Below are 25,431 nucleotides of genomic sequence, written 5' to 3' on the forward strand. Positions count from 1 at the left end.
CAAATCATTGTATTCTTTTATTTTATCCAGAGTCCATTATTATTATAATACAATACAGGCTACTCCGTCACTACTAGAAGCAGAACCTCCTACTTTTGTTTCAAAACACTCAAGTGAAGATGTTGACTTGTCTGAAATTTAAAGGAAAGATCCAAGGTAGATATATACATTTGGTATGCATTGACCTATAGATAGATGGTACTTAAAGCCATGAGAATAGGTGAGACCATTAAGAGGTGAGCATAAATAGAAAAAGGAAACAAGAATAGAGGTTTATTAAAATTAATTTAATCCTCATGAAATTAAAAGTAATAACACATGCTATTTATTGAATCCTATGCAGAAGACTTTTTTTTTTATCTTTTAAGAATTTTTAATTTATTTATTTTTGGCTGCGTTGGGTCTTCGTTGCTGTGCACAGGCTTTCTCTGGTTGAGGCGAGCTGGGACTAGTCTTCGTTGTGGTGTGCGGGCTTCTCACTGCGGTGGCTTCTCTTGTTGCGGAGCACAGGCTCTAGGCGCACGGGCTTCAGTAGTTGTGGCACACGGGCTTAGTTGCTCCGCGGCACGTAGGATCTTCCCAGACCAGGGATCGAACCCGTGTCCCCTGCATTGGCAGGTGGATTCTTAACCACTGCGCCACCAGGAAAGTCCCCTGTGCAGAAGACTTTCTATGCGTTCTATGCATTTCTCATTGAATTCATCCAACAGTATCACCAGACAAGAAATTAAGGCTCAGACGGAAGTGGTTTGCCGGTAGTCACATAGGAGGTGGATGAGAAGAAGGAGGGAAGGAGACTATTGAGAAGAAGCAAACTGTACAATAGCAGAAAAACCTTGGGTGAACTTTTTAAACTCTCAAGAGTCCCAGTTTCCACATCTGTAAAATGGGAATAGCAATTACTTTGTCATTAGCATGAGGATTAGAAACAATATATGTAAAGTACCCAAAGCAGTGCACCTAGGAAACATGCAACTAGAGGATAGCTATAATGCCTATAAATGTTTTATTTGTTGTATTTAGCTTTATTATTTCATGCAAGTAGAATGAAGTTTCCCCCAAATTCCTTACCAGGAGTAGGTGGACATAGGGGTGGAAAAGACGGAGAGGATCAATAAGGAAAAAGACAGACAAGAGAGGGAAGGGCCTTTAGGATGATTATCCAAAGTGGACTCTGGATTGACCAGCATCCAAATGGGAGAAGTGGAAACTGTTTCCCACTACCCCTAGGACCCTGTGTGTTTGCAGGATTGATGAGTGGACTCTCCGTCTGGCTGTGGGCAGTACCTCCAGGTCCTTTCAGGGATATGGGCTCAATCTACACAAAAGGAAGAAAACCTACAGATCAAGTCAAAAGGTAAAGCTTTTATTATTTTTATTTTATTCTTTTATTTATTAGATTATAACCCAAAGTATAAAATAAGTATCCATGAGTCCATTCTGGTATAAATTGCTGAATAAATCTCCCATACAGGAGAACTCCAAATAATTTTTGTAGATATTCCCTTCTCAAGGAATGGCAGTGAAAAAGGGGAATGAAAAGGGGGAAGAAGTAACTTTATAGTGGAGAAACCTGGCTAACACAACCTTACCTAGGTAATCAAGGTTAACACTGACAGTGATAAATCTTTTTTTTTTTTTTTTTTTTTTTTTTGCGGTACGCGGGCCTCTCACTGTTGTGGCCTCTCACGTTGCGGAGCACAGGCTCCGGATGCGCAGGCTCAGTGGCCGTGGCTCACGGGCCCAGCCGCTCTGCGGCATGTGGGATCTTCCCAGACCGGGGCACGAGCCTGTGTCCCCTGCATCGGCAGGCGGACTCTCAACCACTGCACCACCAGGGAAGCCCTGATAAATCATTTTGATACTATATACTCTTTTTTTTTTTGGCTGCATTGGGTCTTCGGGTCTTTGTTGCTGCGCGCAGGCTTTCTCTAGTTGTGGCAAGCGGGGGCTACTCTTCGTTGTGGTGCGCGGGCTTCTCATTACGGTGGCTTCCCTTGTTGCGGAGCATGGGCTCTAGGCATGCGGGTTTCAGTAATTGCAGCACGCGGGCTGTAGAACATGTGGGCTTCGGTAGTTGTGGCTCACGGGCTCTAGAGGGCAAGCTCAGTAGTTGTGGTGCACGGGCTTAGTTGCTCCATGGCATGTGGGATATTCCCAGACCAGGGCTCAAACTCGTGTCCCCTGCATTGGCAGGTGGATTCTTAACCACTGTGCCACCAGGGAAGTCCCTGATGCTATATACTCTTGATACAATGTGATCAGAATGTCATTTTACTCATGTGGTCTTAGTCCACAAAACACATTATCCCAGTCTTATCATGAGAAAACATCAGACAAACCCTAAGTGAGAGACATTTTACAAAATACCTGACCAGTAACTCTTCAAAATTGTTAAAGTTACTGAAAATAAGGAAAGTCTTAGAAACTGTCACAGCCAAGAGGAGCCTAAGAAGACATGTGGCATCCTGGATGGGATCCTGGAACAGCAAAGAATAGGTAAAAATTAAGGAAATATGGAAGTTTGGATTTTAGTTAATAATATATCAATATTGATTTATTAGTTGTGATAAAGGTAGCATACTAATGTTAGGTATTAATAATAGGGAAACTGGGTGTGGAGTACATGGAAATTCTCTGTTTTTTCTTTACAGCTTTTCTATAAAACTATTCTAAAACTAAAAGTTTATTTTATATATTTAAACAAATAAATTTTAAGGTTCAGCTTGACACTAGACACAGATAAGGTTTTTTGGAATCATTTTATTCCTAATTCTTAAGGAGGTGGCTGAAGTCATGGTTTCACTGTAAAAAAGGATAGGAAACAGGGACTTCCCTGGTGGTCCAGTGGTTAAGAATCCTCCTTCCAATGCAGGGAACGTGGGTTCCATCCCTGGTTGGGGAACTAAGATCCCACTTGCCGAGGGGCAACTAAGCCCACGTGCCACAGCTACTGAGCCCACGTGCCGCAGCTACTGAGCCCGCGTGCCACAACTAGAGAGCCCGTGCACCACAACTACTGAGCCCGTGCGCCTCAACTACTGAGTCCACACACCGCAACTACTGAGCTCATGCGCCACAACTAGAGAGACCACATGCCGCAACTAGAGAGCCCATGTGGTCTGGAGCCCAAGTCCCACAACTAGAGAGAAGCCCATGCACTGCATTGAAGAGGCTGTGTGCTGCAATGAAAGATCCCGCGTGCCACAATGAAGATCCCACGTGCTGCAATTAAGACCCTGACACAGCCAAATAAATAAATTAAAAAGAAAAAAGGATAAGAAACAGGAGAGACAGGTGTGGATAAAGGCAAGCAGACTCCTGGACAGGTAGAGAAGGGTGCCATTGGAACAATGGAAAGGTCTCAGAGACAGGCAAAGAGACCCATATATCATCTCACCTATTCTTGAAAACTCATACCTAGGCTGAACATATTAGAAGAAGTAGTTGAGCACTGGCTTAAAAAAAGGAGTGAAAAGAAGGTAGGTAGGTAAGAAGGAAGGAAGGGAGGGAGGGGGGGGAAGGAAGAGAGAGAGGGAGAGAGGGAAGAAAAGGAAGGGAGGGAGAAGGGATAGGAGGGAGAGTAGGAGGGAGGGAGGAAGAGAAAGAGGAAGAGAAACAGAATTTCCATTTTAAAAAATTCATCTTAAAACAACTTTCTGGAATGTTAGCAGTATTTCACAATGCAGTCATCTCATTTTGGCAGCTTGATTGATTTCCTGATTTCCAGGAAAACTGAGCTGTCATCTGGTTCCTACTTGGCGCTTTACCGACATGAATATGCAGTTCTCACAAAATGTGAAATGGCTGCTGAAGAAGTGAAATTTAATTCTTTCTGACGTATTGCTCCAAGCCCTCCACTGTCTCAAAGATAAAGAAACCCAGTGGAGAAACTTTCCTCCTCTCCCCATAAAAAAGAGAGTGAAGGTTCATTTCTTTGGGAGTTTTTCACATGAACTAAAGGTTCTGAGCCAGTCTGTTGGGTGGGAACAGATGGGAGAAAGCACAGTGCATACCTACATAACTCAGCCAAAAGTTTGAGAGCAGCGGCCATGGGCCATGGCGTATGTTTCCCAGTACTTCCAAGAGGATTGCCATCATCAGTGTGTTTTTGAGCACCTCCTGGTACAAGAACTAACATTTACTGTGCACTCTGTATGCACTTACCCCTCACCAGTCCTGTGAGGTAGACCCTTCTATTACTCCATTTTAGAGAAAGAAAATGAAGCTCAGAGAAGTAAATACCCTGCCCTCAAACACATGGTGTGATGGTTAGCTTTATGTGTCAATTTGGATAGGCTGTGTGCCCAGTTGTATCCTTAAACACTAGTCTAGATGATGCTGGAAAGAAATTTTGTAGATGTGATTAACATTTACAATCAGTTGACTTTAAGTAAAGCAGATCACCCTCTATAATGTACGTGGACCTCATCCAATTAGTTGAAGGCCTTAAGAGCAAAAACTGAGGTTTCTTAGAAAAGAAGGAATCTGCCTCAAGATTGTCATAGGTATGGAAATTCTGCCTGAATTTTCAGCTTACTAGCCTGCCCTACAGATTTCAGACTTGCCAACCACTCCCCACCCAGTCACTGAGCCAGTTCCTTAAATCCATCCCCCTTCTCTCTCAACCTCAGGTCTTTTCAGATGGAAAGCTCACATTCTCAACTCCACACTCTGCTGCCTCCCAGGCCCTGCACGAGAAGCTGCAGATACCAGGGTCATAAAATAAGCTGTAGTATAAGTGACTGGGGCCAGGTCTCTTGAGGACCTATGAGGGAAGATTTAACATGAAGGAGACCAGGTGAGTGGAGAAAACTGCTGTTGAGAAGGAGGAAATGACAATGTCCGGAAGATGGGGTAATCGGGGAGGGAAGAGGATGTGGTAGAGAAAATAATTAAAAATAATAGTTAATGCTTGGTGAGCCCTTCCCATGTGCCAGGTACTCTTCTGAGTGCTTCCCTTATGTTAATTTCTTTAGTATTATTATCCTTATAGATGAGGAAACTAAGGCCCAAGGTCACATGGCTGGTAAGTGGTAGAGCAGGAGGCAGTATGCCTCCAGAGCTCAACACTTAACCACCTTAGTAAACCACATAGGGAAAGAAGAGGGTAAGACAGAGGTGCCACTCTTCTGACAGAAGATAAAAAGGAGAGGCTGGATTAAGCTAGAGTTTCTAAAGCCAAGGCTGTATCCTGCTTGGCTGGAGGAAATCCACCCCCTGTCTTTATTGGGGTTCCTCCTTGGAATTATACAAAAGTTCTGGGATCTTATGGACCCCACAATACGAGGAGAGTTCCTCTGATCATCAGTCTGTACTTAAAAATACTGAGCTGCTGCATCAATTAAGAATGGTGGGCTATCCATAGGAGAAACCCTGAGTAATTTCAGCCAAGACCAGGAGAATTTGCTTACGGTCCAGCCTCCCTGAGCGTACCCAGCACCTTCCTCGTGAGTTTTGCCAGGGTGTTAACAGGGAACTGGACATAGTCCAAAAGAATGTGAGTATTAATGGGCCTCTACCTCCTTCCGGTCAGGAGAAACTGCCTAGCTAAGCCACACTGCTTCTCAAATGCACTTCCCTTCCTCACTCCCTCACCTTTTCCCCTCCCAGAGTCCTACCAAAATATTCTCAAGGGTGAGACCTTTAAGAAAACAGAGAGAAACAAGTGTGCTTCTGGGAGTTTCTTCCCTTGGCCAGTTAACACAAACCTGTCTCAAAGCCCTGCTACTTTTATGTCCGTGATGGTTGGGGGGAACAGGGACAGTAATGCAGGGAGAGAAGAGCACGCATTGACCTCAATGTGTGCTTGTGCCACCGTTGCAGTGGAAAGAACGGTGCAGTGGTAAATAGGAGACCTGGGCCCCAGTCTCTACTCTGGGCCCAAATGTCTTCATCAGTAAAATTGTGTAGAAGGAACGCTGTGGGGTGGGGATGGGAGGATTCCACCTAGTTGAAAACTAGATATAGAGGCCTCAGCAAATTCCCTAGCGAAATGCCCCAGTCAGACCCATTCCTAACTGGACAGTAAGGTTGGGAAACACAGGGGAATGGTGGTTAGTATGTGTTCTAGGCATCCAGGTGCAGATCTGGGCATTTCCAGCATGGCTCCACGATCATGCAAGGTGGGGGGTGGGGGCACAGACGGCGGTACAATACGGGGGTTGGCTAAGACGTAGCAGAGGATTCCAAAAGTCACATTTTAGCATCTGGGACAAGCGTTTTTAACCGGGGTCCACAAACCATAGACTGTACACTGGAATTCAGAGGTCCATGAATTTGGATTGGAAAATATTACAGCTTTTAAAGGCAGCAAACTACAGTTGCATTAGCTGGGCCAGTAGAAAGCAGTACTTTTCATTTCCCTTTACAGTTGCTGCAGATATCTTGAAACATCGTTTAAACTCATTTCTACTTCAGGTTTGCAGTAGTGTGTTGGGTTCACCCCCTTGATCCTGTTATTTAATGTGTTAATAAAGAAACCCATGTACACCAAACATCACACCCTTAAATATTTTCACAACTGTATTTCGACATAACTAGCTTCCTTTGTGATCCTGTGTATTTTATTTTATGCATAGGAAAATATTTTGAGAAGGGATCCACGGCACAAAAAAGGTCAGGAGCCCCCAGACAGGGCGGAGTGGGGCCTTGTTGACACTCTGGCCCAGAGTTAGCACGGCTGCCCCGCTGAGCACAGGCTCGCACAGGAGGAACCAGGTCAGAATCCCAGCGGGCACTGCTCCAGCTCCAGGAAATCTTGGGGTAGGGGTGTGAGGCATGACAGCAACATCTTCTTTAGCTTGGTAGAGTAGCCTTGTGCCTCTGCTGCCCATTGTGAATACGGGGAAAATCACCAGCCTCTTACCTTAAATCACAGGGGGTTTAGGGAGAATGAGGACAGAAAATGTGGGGAAAAGAGGAAGAGATTCCTCGCTCCCCAGCTGTGGTTGTATCTCAGCTCAGGGACATGACTGTCCCACACCCTCCTGGAGAACAAAAGCTATTTCAATGTGCCAGGTGCAAGTTGAGCCAAGCCCTCTTTCAAGCAAGCCTCCACCCTTGCGGGCACTGGGACATCTGAGCACACCGGGCTCTCCTTGCAAGGGCAGTTCCTCCATCTCTGCCTTTCCATGTGCTGCCCTTCACTGGGAGCAGTGCCACCCCCATTTCATGCCAGGCTAGCCCTTCCGCAAGTGACACAAATTGCCAGGCCCCAGCGATAGGTCCAGGCTGCCTTGGGAGAGGAGCTGTGCCTTTGTGCGAAGACACCCTTCATTTCACAAAGGAGGGAATCAAGGGCACGATCGCTGTTACCTCTCTCCAGTTCCCGAGTCTGGCTTCCTTATCTCTGTCAAGACCTTTTGAGCTGCCCCACTGGCCACAGGGCAAAGCTCAACCCTGTCCATCAAGGGCCAGGGGCAAAAGACCTGCAGGCCAACTGTGAGAGTAACTGAGCCCAGAACCCCAAGCTCAGCCCCTTTCCCCCACCCAGCCTGAGAATGGACTCATTTCCTGTCACTCTGGCCAGGTGCTCACAGGGTAAGGCAGAGCCCACGAACCCCTTCACACTGCTCAGCACCTTCACCTCCCTCTGGAGAAACTTCCCAAGTTTGAGATAATTGTAGAGAAGGGGCTGAGGTGACACACACAAGTTTAATTCTGGGTGGGGGATGGACTGGAGGACACTGAGGGATGATGGGGAGAGGCCTGGGAGTTTGAGAGCCTGAGATTTTCAGGGGAAAAAGTCTTAAGGTACAGGCCAAGGCACCCACTTCTGCTTCCTGCTGGATTCTCTGCTGCCCTGGATACTATGCTGGTCTGATCTGGGCAGAGAAACGACCAACAGGCCCCTGGGACATCATTCATTCATAGATGTTTGTTCCAATCAGGGGCTCACAGTGGGCAATGGGGAGGGAAAGCAGAACCGTACACACTGTAAATGCTGTTCATAGAGGGCCAGGGGCAGAGGGAGGAAGCTGCCCATTCTCTGATGGAGGGTGATGGAGAATGACTTCCTGGAGGGAGGCCTGAGGCAAAGTCTTGAGGGAATAAGGAGGAGAAGGAGGGAGGGACTTCTCCACAGAGGCTTTGAAAGAAGCCCAAGCTCCAGGCCTGCTTGGGGAAAAGCAGTATTGGGACCTGCATACTGGGCTGCACTAGGCAAAGAGGCTTCTGTGCATGCTGGCCGTCAGGAGAAAGGGGGTCCTGCGGTTAAGCACACTTGGCAAGTTCTGGATTAAACAATGTTGAACAGTTCTCCTCACTGCAGGACTTGTCAGAACCTTTAACCTGTTAATGAGCCTCATGGTGTTGTATCCCAGGGCTGGTGTTCCTTGGCAGGCCATGCTGGCATAGGGAAAACGGGAGGCAGTAGGAGTAGATGAGTTTAGAGAATGCAGGGGACTTTGAATACCAGGCCAAGAAGGCTAGACTTTCCTTGGGACTATTGAGGAGTCTCAGAAGACAATTCACTGAAGGATTTAGACTAAGGGGACGGTGGCAGTTTAGTCAGCAGCAAGGTCAGAGCCCCTCCCTCGACCCACTCCTCCCTCCTGGATAGGAGGGCCACTCCTTGGGAGAGAAAACAGGGTCCTTGGACACAGGCAGCAGTGAAGAAGCTCAGAGACAGGCTAGAAGGGCGGGGAAGCTGGCAACCCTTGATTCCAGGCTTGGGTTGATGGCCTTTGGCACAGTGTTCGAGGCTGCTGTGGTTCAAATCCTGGCTTTACCACTTTCTCACTGTGGGTATCTCTCTGGAGCCTCAAGCTTTTTCTTTTTCCTTTTAAAAATAGACATTATCTTTTAGCGCAGGTTTAGGTTTACAGAAAAATTGTGCCAAAAGTACAGAAGGTTCCATATACTCTCTCCCTCCCACCCCCATGGTTTCCCCTAATATTAAATATTAACATCTTACATTAATGTGGTACATTTATTACAACTGATGAACCAATATTGGTACATTATTATTAAAGAAAGTCCATAGTTTACTTGAGGGTTCACTCACTGTGTTGTACAGTTCCACTAGTTTTGACAAATGCATAATGTCGTGTATCTACAATGACATCACTGCCCTAAAAATGCCCTGACTGAGCCTCAGTTTTAACATCTCTAAAATGAGAGTGTGAAAGTCATCTAAAGCCCCTCAGTCTCCCATTGTAGGTTTCTAATTTAGGCCTTTTGACAAATTAAGTGGTACTGAAATCAACTAAATGTTTCTCTAAATGTGGTCAGATATCCATCAGAATCACTGGGCTTGGGTTGAGGTGAAGGGTCCTCATTCAAACGTTCTAGGGTCTCAACCCCAGACCTGCTAAATCAAAATCCCAGGGGCTGGGCCCAGGAATCTGCATATTAACCAGGCCCTGGTGCATAGGGAAGTTTGAGACCTGAACAGAGTTACTGAACAGAAGGATCCAATCTGTTGTCAGGTTAAAGCTCAGGAGAGATGTACAATTCCCAAAAGGGGGAAGGAGTAGAACCGTTTTCCTGGAAAAAGCCCATTTCTGCCTTCTGCAGCTCCCAGTCAACAAGCCTGCTGTTTCATATCTTGACTACTGATCACTCACCCAAAATAACCTGCATGCGATGTCTCACCAGCTGCAGCTCTCTCTGCAACTCCCTTAATTTAGCAGCCAAACACGTTTGGCTCCACAACAAAGGGGCTCTGGGATGGGGCCCCTCCCTCATGGCCATCTGTAGTGGGTTGAAAAATGTGCCCCCAAAATTCATGCCCACCCAGAACCTCAGAATGTGACTTTATTTGAAAATGAGATAGTTGCAGATGTAATTACTAAGGATTAAGATGAGATCACACTGGATCAGGGTGGGTCCTAAATTCAGTGACTGATGTTCTTACAAGATCAGCCAAAGACAGAGATACACAGAGCAGAGAAGGCCCTGTGAAGACAGAGGCAGAGACAGGGGTGATGCAGCTATAAGCCAAAGAACACCAAAGATTCCAAGAGCCACCAGAAGCTAAAAAGAGGCCAGGAGGGATTCTTCCCTAGAACCTTCGAAGGGAACATGGCCCTGCCAACACCTTGATTTCAGACTACCAGCCTCCAGAACTGTGAGAATAAATTTCTATCATTTTAAGCCACCCAGTTTGTGATCATTTGTTACAGCAGCCCTAGCAAACTAATACACCATCACTGCCGTAGACTCCTGCCCCAGTTCAGCCCCACTACAGCCATGAAGGTAAGGACCCCACACACAGGCGATTCTCCAGATGGGCGCTTTAATATGGCCAGTTATGATCATAGCTATTTTCTCCCAACCAACACCTCTGAATTCTGCATCTCCTAGGCCTGTTTCCTACACAAGGACAAGGGTCCTCTGTCCTCTGCTTGGAAGGCTATATAATCCAAGACGGGTTAAAGCTTCAATAAATAAATATTGGTCCCAGGGGCAGTGCCTGGCGGGTGGTACCATGTGGCCATTCCTGGGCTCAGCCGAGGGTCAGGCTAGACGGGTCACTGCAGCTTCATGCCACTCCGGCGCCGAGAGTCCTTCCGGGCGATGGGGCTGAAGTTCACAATCTCCTTGTAAATGTGGTCTGAGAAAGACAGGGTGGTTCAAGGGGTACGGGGTGCTGAGGGCAAGAGAGAGCCCCCCTCTCCCAACAGACATAGTGTGGAGCAGAAAGTCAGCTCAGCGCAGGGAGAAAGAAGTGCACACAGGAGACGATATTCGCTCAGAGAGAAAGAGGTGATAGTCTCCAGGAGGGGGTTGGGACCGGCTGAGGGCAGGCAGGAAAACGAAGCAGGCAGAGGAGAGGGGTGCTGCAGGCAGAGAGAGGAAGCAGCCCGAGGCCCCGAGCCCTTACGCTTCCATTCATCCACTGTGAGTTTCTCCTGTTCTAAGAAATCATCAAATGGCTGCTGGGCCTCTGTTTCCTCCTCAGGGTCCCGGCAGGATTCAAAGAAGGGGTGCGTGAGGGCCTGAGAGGCGGTCAGGCGCTTGTCCATGTCCAGCTCCAGCATCTTCTCCAGCAGGTCTGCAGCTGCGGTCACAGAGTGTGAGCCTCACACGCCATGGAGAGCCCGCCCGCTGAGACAGACTGCAGGTCCCAAGACTCACCCTGGGGGCTGGCATGCTGGAAGAGCTGAGAGAAATCCTTCTTGGGGGTTTGTGGCAGGGACTGGATGTAGGATTTGGCCTGGAAGACAGAAAAGCACTGAATAATCCCCAGTTGTCAGCCCCTCAGGGCTTAGGCCATGGGGTATAGAGCAGGGACCCCAGAAAAGCCCCTGAGCGGGGCTGAAGGCTCAGGTCCGAATCCAAAGTGAGATGAAGGCAAGAGCCCTTGCCAGGGCAGAGGCGAGGCGCAGCCTGCAGCCCACCTGGGCCTGGTCAGCCAAGCGCACAGCCCTGGCCAGCCTGGGCCCATCTGCCACTCACCGCTTTGTCATTCAACTTCTGCACAAACTCAGCGTCCGGCACCCCCGTCACTTTCAGGATCTGCGTCAGCTGGTCCAGGTCTTGGCAGGTTAAGGCTCAGCCTTACTCCCTGTGGGTGGGTCTGAAGCTGCCCTTCCTGCTGCCCCTCCATCAGGCCCACCCAGCACTGTGGACCATCCAGGTTCCAGACACTCACCTCCTCCTGCTTTTAGGAGGGGAGGTTCATCCTTCAGGACTCAGGTCTCTGGAAGGCTTCCTACCTGCCAGGCTGGGTAAAGGGTCCCTCCCTACAAATGCTCCTGCATGTGCCACCTTCCTGGCCTCATCCCGCTCAGTCACCTCCATCCATTTCTCTGTGTACTCCCCCCCACACCCTCGCACTCTGAGTTTGGCAGGGAGACCCACATCTTCTCCTTAATCCCTGCACAGCACACACAGGTGCCCAGTTTCAGGTGTGTGGTGCCAAAACGTCAAGCATTTTCTGCATTTGTGTGTTGGAATGACAGGTGACTAGTTTTCATCACTTTGCTTCTCTGTACTTTAAAGTTGTTCCACAGGGAGCATGTATCACTTTCACATTAAGAAAAAAAGAGAGATTTAAATAATAAAGTGTCTGTTGAAGGAATGAATCCCTGGATGCAGTTTGCCTTTTCCAGCAAAGGATACAATCTTTCCCCTTGAACAGAGTTTTCCCCGTCAGCATCTCCGCCATGATACAGCCCACAGACCAGATGTCCACTGCAGAGGGAGGGGGAGGAAGTGTCACCTGGACCAGCTGACCAAGACCTGGCAGTCACCAAGAGTCAACCCAGAGTCACCAAGACAGCCTTGAGGAAGCTGTCAGAGAAGAACCCCAGCCCCATCCCCCTCCCCCGGGCAGCGGACCACTGACCAGTCTGGTTGTAGTGCATCCAGCTGAGGATCACCTCAGGGGCCCGGTACCAGCGGGTCACCACATAGCCGGTCATCTCTGCATCTGCTTGCCGTGCCAACCCAAAATCCAAAATCTATGGCTCGGGGCACATAGGAAAAAGGAGCTTGCTTAAGAGAGGCTCCCCGAGCAGCTTCTGGGGGCTCCTATTGGAGAGGGGCCCACCCCAACCCCAGGCTGACCCTGCCTGGGCCCACTCACCTTCAGCTCACAATCCTCATTGACAGCAAGGTTGCCTGGCTTCAGGTCCTAGATGAGACAAGAGATGGAGCACTGGGCAGAGGCAGAGGTGGGCGCTGTCCCCACTCGGCTGCCAGCCAGCGTGTGACCTTGGCCAGGCCCCTGCCCCTCTCTCTGGGTTCTGGTCTCCTGTGCAGAATGAGGGTTGGACTAGGTGTCCTCTAGGGCCCATCCAGCTCTAAAATGCCTCTCGGAGCCTGAAACACCCAGCTCAGGGCTTGCTTTGTTGGCAAAAATTTCCCAGAAAGTTCCCCAGAACACAGCAATTCTTCTGAGCAGGTCTTCCTGGGCCAAGCCTAGATCTGAAAAATCCACTTTCCCTGCTTCCTCCACCTCCTGGAACCCCCTAACCCTAACCCTAGCCCCCAGGGGTGGGCGGGGCCTCTGGGGATGTAGCAGAGAAAGCACTCACCCTGTGGATGACCCCAGCTGAGTGGATGTACTGTGTTGGGGAGAGAAGAAGAAGGGTAAATCCAGTGCCCGGCTTTTGCACCAGGTGTTGCAGGCTGGCTCAGAGATCTCCTCTGCCTTGTCATGGTGTGCTCTCCCAGCCTTCAAGGTCTAGCCTCCCCCAAACCCCAGGTCTCAACACCAAGCCCCCCTCCCCTGCCATCTTGCCGGCTCCCACCCACCTTAAGACCTTTGAGCATCTGATACACCAGGTACTGGATCTTGTCCTCACCGAACTCCATTCCCATGATCTTCTGCAGGTCCATTTGCATGAAGGGCATCACCAGGTAGCTGCAAGTCATGAGGACTTCTTGAACATCCCCAGCCCCACCCAGCTCCAGGTCTGAGCTCAGAGGAGGGCAAGGGGCTGGGCAGAACAGAGGCCTTAGGGATGACCTTCATGTGCAGAAAGAACCAGCCCCACCACAGCCAGCCAGACCCCCATGCAGTGGGCCTCCTGACTCCTGGCTCCCAGCCTGGCCCTGGTGGCTGCCCTGTTGGCAGAGCTCAGGGTACATATTTCAGCTGGAGCTGTGCTCAGGGAAAACAAATGGAGCAGTGCTCCCTCTCTTCAAAGGTGCCCTCTGCTTGCCCTCCTCCACGCCCCACAGAAAGCCACTGCTGTGAGTTAGAAACATTTGCCGGTGTTTCCTTCTGCTTCTGTACAAATATTTCCTCCCCCAGAGGGTCATGCCCCACCAACATGGCTCCTCAAACATACAAAAATGTCCTCCTTCCAAGAAGGAAACAATAAAAGTTTCCAGGAGGGTGAAGAAGGAAGAAGGAGGTAGCTGAGCCAACACACCCTCTTAATGGGATTGCAAAACAGGTGGAAGTCAGCAAAATGTAACTGTTACTCAAGGCAGTGATAGCAAAGTCCAGAACAAAAAAGGATAAAGATTTAGGAAGGAATTAAAAAAAAAAAAAAGGATGTGGAAGCCATCTCCCTGAGCCTGTGACTTTTGAAGTCTCCCCCCACCTGACCGCACCCCCGCTTCCCGCCTCCACCCCCCCAGCACGGGGACCCTGCTCCATGCACAGACCCTTCCCCACCTTTGTGTTTCACCTCTGCGTGGACCCTGATTCTTTCTTCTCAGCTGACAAACTTGCTGAAGTCTCTCTGTGATACAACCGCCTTCCCTTGCTTAACCTTGTTTCTTCAAGTAACCACCCCTTCTCTCTCTTTCCCTCCCGATCAAACTTCTAGAACGAGCGGTCCTCACCTCTTGATCCCACTGCCTTAACATCCAGTCCCCTGATAACTTGGCATCTGCTCCCACCCCACCAGCCCAACACATAACGCCCATGGCTCCGGTTCTTTATATTCAAAGTTTTGCAAAGCCTGACACTCCCTCAAAATTCTCTGCTGCTTCTACCTCTAGTCAGGCTCTGTCTGTTCATCCTCTTATACCTTTTCTTTAGTGTTGATACCTTTTTTTTTGGCTGCTCCGGGTCTTAGTCTCGGCACACAGGATCTTCGTTACAGCGCGCGGGATCTTAGTTACGGCATGCGGGCTTAGTTGCAGCATGCAGGCTCTTAGTTGCGGCATGCATGCAGGATCTAGTTCCCCAACCAGGGATCGAACCCAGGCCCCCTGCACTGGAAGTGCAGAGTCTTAGCCACTGGACCACCAGGGAAGTCCCTTTAGTGTTGATACCTTAATGAACAGTATCGAATCATGTTCTACACTAGCCTGTCCCTGGGCTCTGGCTATCATCCACTGGTGATTATTCTGGTCCAAATCCACATCCCTAGCCCAGACCTTCCTAAACTCCAGGTTTATTTGCAGCTGCTGATTAAACACTGGAATGTTCATAGGCTCTTCAAAAGTGAAGTGTCCAAAATGGAGCTCACTATCTTTCTCCCAAGATCTGTTTTTCCTCCACCTTGTATTCTGAGCAGGAACCTGGCACCCCCTGACATATGCCACCTCTCCCAGCCACTGCATCACAACGGGTACAACATTCTGACAGTCCTGCCTCTCGATGGGTGTCAAGTCTGCTCTCAGGACCCCATCACCTCTACTTTATTTGGATCAAGGTCGGGGTCTTGAACACTACCCTCCAGGTTTCCTACCTCCCAGAGTTGCTCCCTGCTCCTTTCTTGCTGCCGCCAGAGGGTATCCCCAAAATCTGATCTGACCACATCACAGCATCTCCCTGCTCAAAACCTCTACAGACCTGAGGATGCCTGTAGGATCAATTCTGGTCTCAGCCTGACCAAACCAGCCTCTGGTCTCCACTAGCCACACTGCACTTGTCAATACTGCCCAAACGGCCCAGCCTCTTTCAGGCATCATGGCCTTTGCCCATGCAGTTCCTTCTACCTGGGCTCCCTTCAGCCCCTTCTACCTCAGGCAAATGTCAACTTATCCTTCAGGACTGAGTTCAAAGTTTTCTCCTCTGTGAAGCCCGCTGAGGCAGCTTGCAATTTCTGGCTCTCTATCCAGACCTAGAGTACTGACCACCACTGTCAGTATTCACTACTGTCAGCCCCCGAGGTCCACTTTAAACTCCCAATGCTTGGGCTTCCCTGGTGGCTCAGTGGTTAAGAATCCGCCTGCCAATGCAGGGGACTCGGGTTCGAGCCCTGGTCCGGGAAGATCCCACATGCCGCAGAGCAACTAAGCCCGTGCGCCACAACTACTGAGCCTGCGCTCTAGAGCCCACGAGCCACAACTACTGAGCCCACGTGCCACAACTATTGAAGCCCGCACGCCTAGAGCCCGTGCTCCACAAGAGAAGCCACCACAATGAGAAGCCCGCTCACCGCAACGAAGAGTAGCTGCTGTTCGTGGCAACAAAGACCCGATGCAGCCAAAAATAAATAAATGAATTTATTAAAAAAAAAAATTCCCAATGCTAAGCCCAGCAGCTGGCATTATAGGGAAAAGAACCCATTCAAAATCACTGCATTAAATTGAAAACGAAAGCATCCTAACAAAGAGACCTGCAGCTGCATTTGAAACAGGACTGAAAAAAAAATCCACCTTCCCAGAGCTTCCTCTATTTTACACCAGGTACTGCGCTAGCAAAGCCGTGCATTTAGCAACTAAATTTTCTCGTTTTATGTGACTCTGATAAACATCCCATCAGCTAGAGGCAGCCAAGGCTTCCTGATCCTCGCTTCATGCTAGGAAGAGCCCCAAGGTCCAGATCCACACCTGCGTCCCCAGGAAATGGTGAGGTAGGTTGATGCAAACCCTGTGGGGACTGGCAACGATGTCTCTTTGGTGGTAAAGCTGGGTAAAGCAATGCAGATGAGCAGACAGCTCTGTGTCAGGCAAGGTCCATATAAAGCCCCTCCCACCTCTTCCTGCCGGCCTTTCTCTCCACCCTTGGCTGAAAGAATCTCTCCACAGCCCAGAGGCACAGGGACTCCTGGGGCAGGAACTCCCCTACCCAGAAGAGAGAATCTGGACCCTCCCCTTACTTGCTCCCCAGTGTCAAGTAAGGCCTGCAAATGTCCTGGAACCCAGCGCAGCCCGACTCACAAATCATGAAAGTTGCGCAGGGAAGAGGCTGGGGTGAAGACATCCAGGAGTCCGATGACCTGGGGAGAAGGTTGCCAGTGAGGACTGGGCAGCCGCTGCAGCCCTCTGCTCCCCTCCTCTGGGGCCCCAGGCCTGCACAGGACCACCTGCCCTTTCCTAAAACACCATCTCCAGCAGGAGGCAGGTTCCCAGCCTTCTGGGAAGCAGTAAAAGGGGCAGAGGTGGAAGAGGAATTCCTCTAATTGGGAGGGAGTTTGCAGTGCACAGTGATGGAGAGTCAGGCTGGGGAGAAGGGGAGTTGGACACTCCTGTGCTCACTGACCCCAAGTCTGGTGTTCCGGACAAGCAGCACAAACCCACTCTCAACTCAAGCAGGGAACCACAAGTGGTGAAAGGAATCAAGGAGGAAACAGAGAAGGGGTCTTCCAGCCAGCAGGCTCCCTGCCCTTGACCTTGGGTCTCTCACCACATCCAACCTTACCTGCCAGAGGGCTGGTTCAGAGCTGGGGGCAAGATTACCCTGGCTGGAGGCCATGGGGAGGGGTTTGCTGAAGAGGAATGGGGCTTAAAACGTGAACAATATTTTGAAATCGTTATGTTAAATGCTTACCTTCCAATCTAGGTATCCTGCAGAAAAGCCTGGGCTCCAGGCCCAGCACTGGGTCATTAGTCTTCCTGGCTGTTTCAATCAGACAGGGTAGTCTAGAGGTCAGGCCCTGGGGCCTGGAGCCAGGTTGGGTAGGGTCAAATTCTAGCTCTGCCGCCGACTAACCATTTAACCTGTGAGTCTTTCTGTGCCTCAGTTTCCCCATCTGTATATGGGGGTAATAGTACTTATGTGATATTGTGAGGATTAAACAAGTTAGTTTATGCAAAGTTCTTAGAACTGTGCCTGGCACATAATAAGTGCTCGTAAGTATCTATTATTCTTGTTGTTATTATGTGGAAACAACACTAACCAGGATTCTGGGCACCACCTCTTAGATCTAGAACAACTACGAAGTTCCTCTGTGCCTATTTCCTCATAACAGTGAGACAGTAAGTTCGCACCTCACGGAGTTTGCTCTGCTCCACTGCCAAAAATGCCCTTTGCACTCTTCCTGGGAAGTAGGCAGGGTGGGTCCTGGCACCTGATTTTAATAATTAGGTGAGGAACAAGGATCAAAGGAGCAGGGAGGAGATTCCCCTTCTGCTGGCCCTGTTATGAGTTCCCTGCACCCTCGTGGGCCATCTCCTGTGTGTGCCACACACACACACACACACACACACACACACACGCAGGGGCCTGGTCAGGACCTTCTGTGGGGCTGCCCTCCACTCCCTGCCTCCCAGAAGCAGCCCCCAGGCCCAGCCTACGTTCTCATGCTGCATGTGCTTCAGCAGCAGCAGCTCGCGATAGGCCCGCTTGGCAAAGATCTCAGACTGGAAGGGCCGGCTCAGTTTCTTGATGGCCACCTTCTCCCCTGACTGCTTCTCGATGGCTGAGCTGTAGGGTCAAAGGCAGGTCAGCAGCCAGTGGCTCCCCATCACAACCCCGGGACTCCAGATCCTGGGTGGTCACTCCCAGGCCATCTAGGAAGCTATGGCCATCCTCACCCCAATCCCTCTTGGCCAGCAGTCTAAGCTGGGAGGAACTGATGCCCACCACCTGGAATGTGAGTGAGCAGCTGACAGCACAGTGGAGCTGGGAGAAGGGGGAGACAGCAGGCAGAATCTGAGAGAGGTGCACTGCCCCTGGGTCAGACACAGGTTAATGCCAACAGGATCCTGAGCAACTTGGCAAGTCACTTCTTGTTTGGGCCTCAGTGTACCCATTTGTAACAATGGGGATTCGCCTGGATGAACTCTGGGGTCCTCTGTAAGGTTCAAGTCCTGGAGAAACAGATCCAGTCCAAATTCAACCCACAGAAACTCCCACCAAGCCGGTAAGAAAAGAGAGATGGCGCCTGGAGTGGCCCTAGGCCAGCCTCCAGAGCCTGAGGCTCCTGCTGCTGCTCTACTTCACTACCCAGCTTGCCGCTTCCTCCCAGCTCCAGGCCTCTGCCCCGGAAAGGCACCCGCGAAGTTATTCCAAGCCCGCAGGGCTCCGGGCCTTGGGGTCCTCCATCAAGGTGGTGGGCGCACAGCCTCGAGCGCCAGCAGGAGAGGCGACACCGGAGGCGGGTCCGGGAAGGGGGCATTGGCTGGGCCCCGGCTCTTCCGGAGGCTCCACCCGCCTGGGCGGGTGTCCCGGTGCCTGGGCGCCCACCATAGTTCCACCCCGATGCCCCAGGCACACACCGCCCCCCCCCCCGTGCCCCCACGCCGGCGCACAGGCCCGGGGGTCTCACCACACGGCGCCGTAGGCCCCGCTGCCTACGTGCGTCAGGGACACGTAGGTCTTGGGCAGCTCCCAGGCGGTCTTGTTGACGTCCTGCTTGTAGAAGCCCTTTTTCCAGGTGAAGTTCATCCTGGGCACTCAATCTCGGCGGCCCCAGCGCGATGGGTACGTTCGCGGCCCGCCAGGCTCCCAGCACCCGCCCCCGCCCGCGGTCCCCGCGGTGCCCGCCCCGCGCCGCCCGCTCCTCCCCACCCTGTGCGAGGGCGGGGGCCCCGGCCGGCCCCGCGTCCCACTTGCCGGCTCGCCCAGGTGCGCCCCGCAGCCACGCCCAGGCCTGCCAGACGGCAACCTGGGGAGCCCGATTTCCGCCAGCCCCGGAGTTTGGCGCCCGGACCACAGACCAGCTAGAAGCGGCAGGTGAGCTGCCCTGCAGGGAAAGGGTGCTTCCCGTCGTGTGCTGGGGTGGGGCTGGGGGCCCGATAGACCCGAGGGGCTCCCACGGATGGCGGACGGCGGGAAGATACAGCCTCCCAGATTCCTCCAGCGCGGGACTCTGTAGGAGGATCTCCCCGGAGATTCTGAAGACAATTTTGGGAAAAAACAAAGCAAAACAAAACCCCACGTCTTTTGATTATGGAAAGTTTCAAACGTATACAAAAGTAGACAGACTAGCTCAGTGCTTCTCACATTTGAATGTGCACACGAATCCCCTGGGAATTATATTTTATTAAATACAGATTCTGATTCAGTAGATCTGGGGTGGAGTCGATTCTGCATTTCTAACTAGCTCCTAGGCTCCGAAGATCTCTGGACCACACTTTGATAGGGAGGTTCTAATGACCCTGCATGGCCCCAGTCCCACAGCTTCAACAACTACATCAACTCCTAGTCAGTTCTGTTTCCTCTACATACTTCCTCCCCCATCATTTTGAAGCAAAACCAAGCATCATATCATTTCATCCATAAATATTTTTTGTATCTCTGAAAGATAAGGATTATTTTAAAAACACAACTACAGTATCATTTTTACACCTAAAATTAATAATAGTAATCCTGTAATAACAACTATCCAGTCTAGGTTCAAATTTCCAGTTTTGAATGTAGTTTTTGCTGGTTTCCTAATGCCTCATGAGGGCAATGACAAGCCAAGGCCTTCTGCCACCTGTGTCTGGTGGCTTGTGCGTCCTGGAGAAGATTCCGTGCTCAAATTAAATTACCGAGAATGCCCAGGAACAGGGTCAGGTGTGGAGAATGGCTATAAGGGGTCCAGATGCCTGGCCTGGGAAGGGGATTGTGGAAGGGATGGGGACCACTTGCTTCACTTTGTCAACAGTAGAGAAGAAGGAAAGGAACTTGCTCGTGGCCTGCAGAAAGCTGGGGGTCCTCCCTTAGAGAGTCTTCTGAACCCAAACCCTATGCCACAGCCCCTCCCATGCAGTCCTGCAGCGTCGGGCACAGCCCAGACGATTGGGGGTTTGGGGGAGGGAGATGCAGGGATCCCACAGAAATGCCCAACAGGCATTGCAGACGGGGAATCTGTCTTACGCATATCTGGCACACAGTAGAATGAGTAAAACTATATGGAGAATGAATGGAAGAGTCAGTCCATTAAAAGTGAAAAAATATTTATTTAATGGTTTGCCACGTACCAGTCATTATTCTAAGTGTTTTACACACACACCTCCCTTAATCCCGGTAAGAGTCCTATGAGTCAGTTGTAGTATTATCCTCGTTTTAGAGATGAGGAACCTGAGGTACAGAAAGGTTAAGTAGCTCGCCCAAGGTCACACAGCTGGTAAGGGACAGAGCAGGGTTGAAGAAGCTAAGACCATCTGGTTTGAGACTCCAAGGCTATGCATTGTCTCTGGGTTGAGAGGCATTGCTTCTTAAAGGAGACAGCCTGTGTTTCAAATCATCTACCTCACCCATCATAAGGACATGTCTACTGATCAAACCATGTCTCCCTCATACATCCTGCCCTAGAAATCTGACATACTCCCCACCCTCTCCCCTGCCCCACCCCCTACTCCAGCCCTGAGACACTATAGGAGGAGAAGGTGAGGGGCTACGAGCCTGGGAGGGCTGCAGGAGTTTTGGGTCTTGGCGGTCGGTGGCGCCAGTGGAAGGCACTCTGATTCTGAAGTTGGGGCAGGATTCTGGAAGGCAGAGTCTAGGGCTGGACACAGGCAAGAGAGAGTCGTCCGGGAGACTCAGGTTTCCTTCTGGATTGAGGATCCAGTTCTCCAGGGTAGGGATGGGCCTTGAGCCTCTGTGCTGTGTGTCTCGAAAACCTGAGTGTGGCAGAGGTGAGCCCAGAAAGGTAAGGAATACCAGGGAAGCGCTCATTGCCCAAGTGGGTGCAATCCTGCAAGGGCATGAGCTGGCCACTCAGGTTGTGGCTCTGAATGCCTCTTAAGCAATGGTCAGGAAGTGACTCAGGCCTCAGACTCTGCTGACACTGACCCCCACCTCGGGCCTCCGCAGCCTTGGAGAGATGGCCTTGGGCGATCCTGTCTGGGAAGTCATGAATGGGAGAGGAAGAGGAGGGGTCACTGAGGACCTCCTGGGTGTCCCCTCCCACAGTCCCGGTGCTCTCTTCTCTTTGAGCTCCGAGGCCCCTCTGCTCTCCTCCTCCCAGACACCGGCCCAGTGTGGTTGGTTTTTGCCCTGTCAACGTCGAGGCGGGGGGTGAGGAAACCAACTTTGGAATGGAGACCTGCGTTTCTATCCTGCCTCTGCACTACCAGCTATGTGACCCTGGGCAAAGTTCCTTCCCCTCTCTGAGTTTCAGTGTCCTCCTTGTAAAATGGAAATGATATTAAAACATGATAAGTATATTTAAAGGGTCCTGGGAATGCTTCATTCCAAGTGCAGTAAAACAACAACCCGATGAGGTAGGGACTGTCAATGCCTCTAGCCAAAGATACCCAGAAACACACCTGTGGGTGAACAAGCTGGGCTTGTCACTCACTGCATTGAGGCGGGAACATGCACGTGGGAACCGGGGGCGGGGGAACGGGGTCTGTGTCTCAGTAAGAGGGTGTTGGAAAGGACTTATTGTAAGGTTTGGGCTTGCGTTAGGTAATTTGGTAGAGGGTATAAGGAAGCCAGACTTTGGTCCAGATGAGTTGCCATCAGGAAGTGGGGGTGATTCCGTGATTAGGTGTCTTAAGAAATCTTATCTGGAAGGACGGCCAACTAGAATGAGGAGAGAGCCGTAACTGGTAAAGCAGCAACCTTCACTCAGGGTAGCTAGATGGGGTGTTTGGTCACGTTTGTGGTTTGGACAATACTCGTGTTTTCTCTGTGATTACAGAGTGTCTTGCTTTTGTCTTGATCCATTGTGGTCACAGATGGCCTTGTCTGCATTCAACGGGAGCACATCAAGATGAGCTGTGCTAGGCCAGCTCTGAGCAATGCCAGGGCCTGGCTGATGGGACTGGGCAGCTCCCAGGTGTCAGGATACCATTATTTCCCTAGTACAGATGGAGAAACTGAGGCCCAGAGGCATTAAGTAATTTGCCCAAAGCCACGCATGACCAAGAAGGTGGTGGACATGGTCTTCAAACCTGGTGTCCTGCTCCAGAGTCTATACGCCTAACCACCAGTCAGGCTGCCTGGTGCCCAGCAAGTGCCTGTTCTTGTGGTGCTGCCTTCCTAGCGAGGCTGTGAGCCTCTGGAGGGCAGGGACATGGTTTTGGGGTTGCGGACTGACGTCTTAGAAACTGAGACAAAAGCCCCACATGATTATGAGGTTGGGTGCCCATCCTGGCCTCCCAGACTGCATCTTGACTCAGAAATATGGCAGCTCCTCCAACACTACAGTCCTCGTGGTCCCAAACAGCAGGGCCAGCTACTCAAATTCTCACCATGGTTGGCCATGAAGCCTCTACAAAAAGAGAAATTATGACCTACCTGGGGTCTCGCAAGCATGAAACAGCAAGGCAGCCTGAGAGCTCTGGCCCCAAATCTGAGAGGGTCCCATGCTCCTTAGGGGCTTTTGAAACTCCACGAAACAATCAAAATTGCAAGGAGGTGAGGAGATGCAGAGGGAAGGCCCCCGGCATGTGGGGGCTACTCTGTGGCTTGTTAAGTTAGCTAGTGAGCCTCAGACAAATTAGTTAGCCTCGCTAAACCTTAGTTTCCTCATCTGTATAATGGGAGAGTAAGTGACAATACCCATCTCATGGGGCTGTCACGAGGACTAAAAGAGATGACAGAAGTGTCTAATTCAGTGCCTGGCACATAGTAGGTGCTCGCCAGATGCTCCTTCCCCAGTGCTGTCCAGCTTTGCCTCCCTGGCCCAGGTACCCGGCTGCTCTGCCCTTTTGCTGTTCAGTCCCAGCTGCAGAAGCAACTCCCTAGTCAGCTCCAACTCATGTCCAACTCCTTTATCAAGTTTTTTTGCCAAACACCCAGCCCAAGGATTCATACACCCATTCATTCAACATTTACTGTGTGCCAGGGACTGATCTAGGTGCTGAGGATGTAGCAGAAATGCAACAGATAGGACTTCCCTGGCGGTCCAGTGGTTAGGGCTCTGTGCTTCCACTGAAGGGGGCCGAAGTTCGATCCCTGGGCGGGGAACTAAGATTCCACGTGCCACACAGCGTGGCCAAAAAAAAAAAAAAAAAAAGCAATGCAGCAGATAATAATCCCTACCGGGTGGACCTGACATTCTGGTGGGGGAGGCAGATGAAAGACCAGTGAACAAATATACAGTATTGGGTTGAACCATATGACATTGCTGATATTTGACAATTTTTTGCGGTACGTGGGCCTCTCACTGTTGTGGCCTCTCCCGTGGCAGAGCATAAGCTCCGGACGCGCAGGCTCAGCGGCCATGGCTCACGGGCCCAGCCGCTCCGTGGCATGTGGGATCCTCCCAGACCGGGGCAAGAACCCGCGTCCCCGGCATCGGCAGGGGGACTCTCAACCACTGCGCCACCAGGGAAGCCCTGATATTTGACAATTTTATATGGCTCAGTCAAATGTAATGCCAGGTAACAGTAAGTGCTGTGAAGAAAATATTGCCAAGTAAGGATATAAAGAAGGGCTGTGAGTACTGATTTTAGATGTGGAAGGAGGGGGAGAGGCAGAGAAGGTCTGTATGAAGAGGTGACATTGGAGCAGCACCTGAATGAACAAGGGAGCGAGCCAGGCAGATCTCTTGGGGGGGGAGCAGGTGGCTGCCTTCCAAACGTTTCCGCTCTGTTCCCACATCGGACCTGCCCTCCAGCCTCATTCCTCCTGTGCCCCCCCACTCCCCACTCCAAAAGTCTCTGGTAAGTCCTCCAGCTCAGCACACCTGGGGCAGCTTACTGGCCTCTGGCTTACTGGGTCATCTTCCCGCAGTACCTCTTCCCCTTCTAGGGACTCAGGGCCAGAACAGAACATCCATCCCAAGAACAGAACATCAGCCATGCCCTGCTCACAGGCGCCCCTCCATTGCAGAGCTGTTCTCTTAGCCTCCCCACCCCTTGCCTTGACCTGGTCCTCTCTCCCTGCCTCAGCGCTAGCACCCCCTGGTGGAGGATGGGGGTAGGGACAGCGCTGCTAGAGGGGCAGCTCCCAGAAAGCACACCTCCCCTCTTCACACCCTACACCGCACTGTCCTTCACACCCCCTCTCCTCCACCCAAGAGCCACCTGCCTTCACCCAGCCTACTGGACGGGCCCTCCTGTCCTTGACCCAGTCCTGTGAAGACATGGCCTGGGGTCCGTCTGGTGGAATATTCCAGCAATGTCGAGGCCTCCGCTCCCTCTGATCTCTGCATTGTCCTTTGTAGCCTTCACCACACTTTTAATTAACCTGCATTGTCCTCTGTGAGGTGTCCGTCTCCACAAATGGAAAAATGGCTCCATGAGGGCAAGGACAGTGTCTTGGTCACTGCTGAGCCCCCAGCACCATGCTGGCCCACAGTAGGTGCTCAGTAAAGACTTAGTGAAGGAATGAACCAAAGATTTTTGTGTCTCTTGTGGGTACAAGAGGCAGTGAGGGGATGTGGTTTGAGGACCAAACGGTGGACCTGAGGGAGCAACAGTAGGGGAAGGTGCTTGGCATCCGTCTACCGTGAGGCATCTGGGGAGTGGCCTCTGTCAGTTGGGCACCTTCTGTCCTGGAAATTTGGCTTTCACTGTTCTCTCCTTGTTTGCTGAGGCAAGGCCCATGCACGTTATGCTGTGTGTGCAAGGCTGGACCTCTGTGTGGTGGTAAAAAGCTCTTAATTAAAAACCAGGGTGCACAGCCCAAACTTGGGGACCTCTTTTCTCCCCAAGAATTTGCACCAAACTTGATTCCAAAGCAGGCCTTTCCCTGTCTATGTCCCTCACTGCTCCCACTGAGGTTCTAGATAAGACAGACCCTCCACCCTTTGGAATTGCCCTTCCTTCCTGGTCTTTAAAGTTCGGCTCTAAACTCACCTCTTCAAAGAGGTGTTCCCGAGTGAACCGCAGACCTGCTCACCCCAGGACCCCTGTACATACCCTGCCGACCCGATGACCCCAGCTGCTCCCCACCACGCACCCCCAGGCTTTGTGACATCCACGCTCTTGGGTGGGCTCGTACTCTTCTGAACCAGTGGAGAGTAGCCA

The 25,431-nt window shown here is 51.0% G+C and overlaps 1 protein-coding gene and 1 long non-coding RNA gene across 12 annotated transcripts in view; one reads left to right on the forward strand and one right to left on the reverse strand.

The window, feature by feature from the left end:
• Positions 1 to 6,506, forward strand: part of LOC137232060 (uncharacterized) — a 38,562-nt gene extending 32,056 nt beyond the window's left edge. Inside the window, exons 2-4 of the long non-coding RNA XR_010946855.1 lie at positions 1,249 to 1,357; positions 4,635 to 4,801; positions 6,374 to 6,506. This is a non-coding gene — a long non-coding RNA (uncharacterized lncRNA). The remainder of the gene's footprint in view (positions 1 to 1,248; positions 1,358 to 4,634; positions 4,802 to 6,373) is intronic.
• A 113-nt stretch (positions 6,507 to 6,619) lies between these two features.
• MAPK13 (mitogen-activated protein kinase 13) lies at positions 6,620 to 19,042 on the reverse strand. Of its 11 annotated transcripts, none has more exons than XM_067753181.1 (14): positions 18,849 to 19,042; positions 17,875 to 18,004; positions 16,519 to 16,577; positions 16,189 to 16,266; positions 13,207 to 13,315; positions 12,987 to 13,016; positions 12,536 to 12,583; positions 12,296 to 12,410; positions 12,070 to 12,141; positions 11,404 to 11,483; positions 11,083 to 11,161; positions 10,829 to 11,005; positions 10,432 to 10,558; positions 6,620 to 6,868 (listed from the first exon to the last, which is right to left on the reverse strand). In XM_067753181.1, exons 1-13 carry the CDS (start codon positions 18,965 to 18,967, stop codon positions 10,476 to 10,478), a joined length of 1,179 nt encoding a protein of 392 aa, XP_067609282.1. In that variant the 5' UTR covers positions 18,968 to 19,042; the 3' UTR covers positions 6,620 to 6,868; positions 10,432 to 10,475. The 11 variants fall into 11 exon arrangements, with proteins under 11 accessions (XP_067609282.1, XP_067609280.1, XP_067609281.1 ...); XM_067753179.1 differs by lacking the exon at positions 6,620 to 6,868 and adding an exon at positions 7,638 to 8,782; XM_067753180.1 differs by lacking the exon at positions 6,620 to 6,868 and adding an exon at positions 9,569 to 9,696.
• Positions 19,043 to 25,431: the final 6,389 nt, after the last annotated feature.

The sequence above is a fragment of the Pseudorca crassidens genome, chromosome 10, assembly GCF_039906515.1.
Source record: "Pseudorca crassidens isolate mPseCra1 chromosome 10, mPseCra1.hap1, whole genome shotgun sequence".
Lineage (NCBI taxonomy): Eukaryota > Metazoa > Chordata > Mammalia > Artiodactyla > Delphinidae > Pseudorca > Pseudorca crassidens.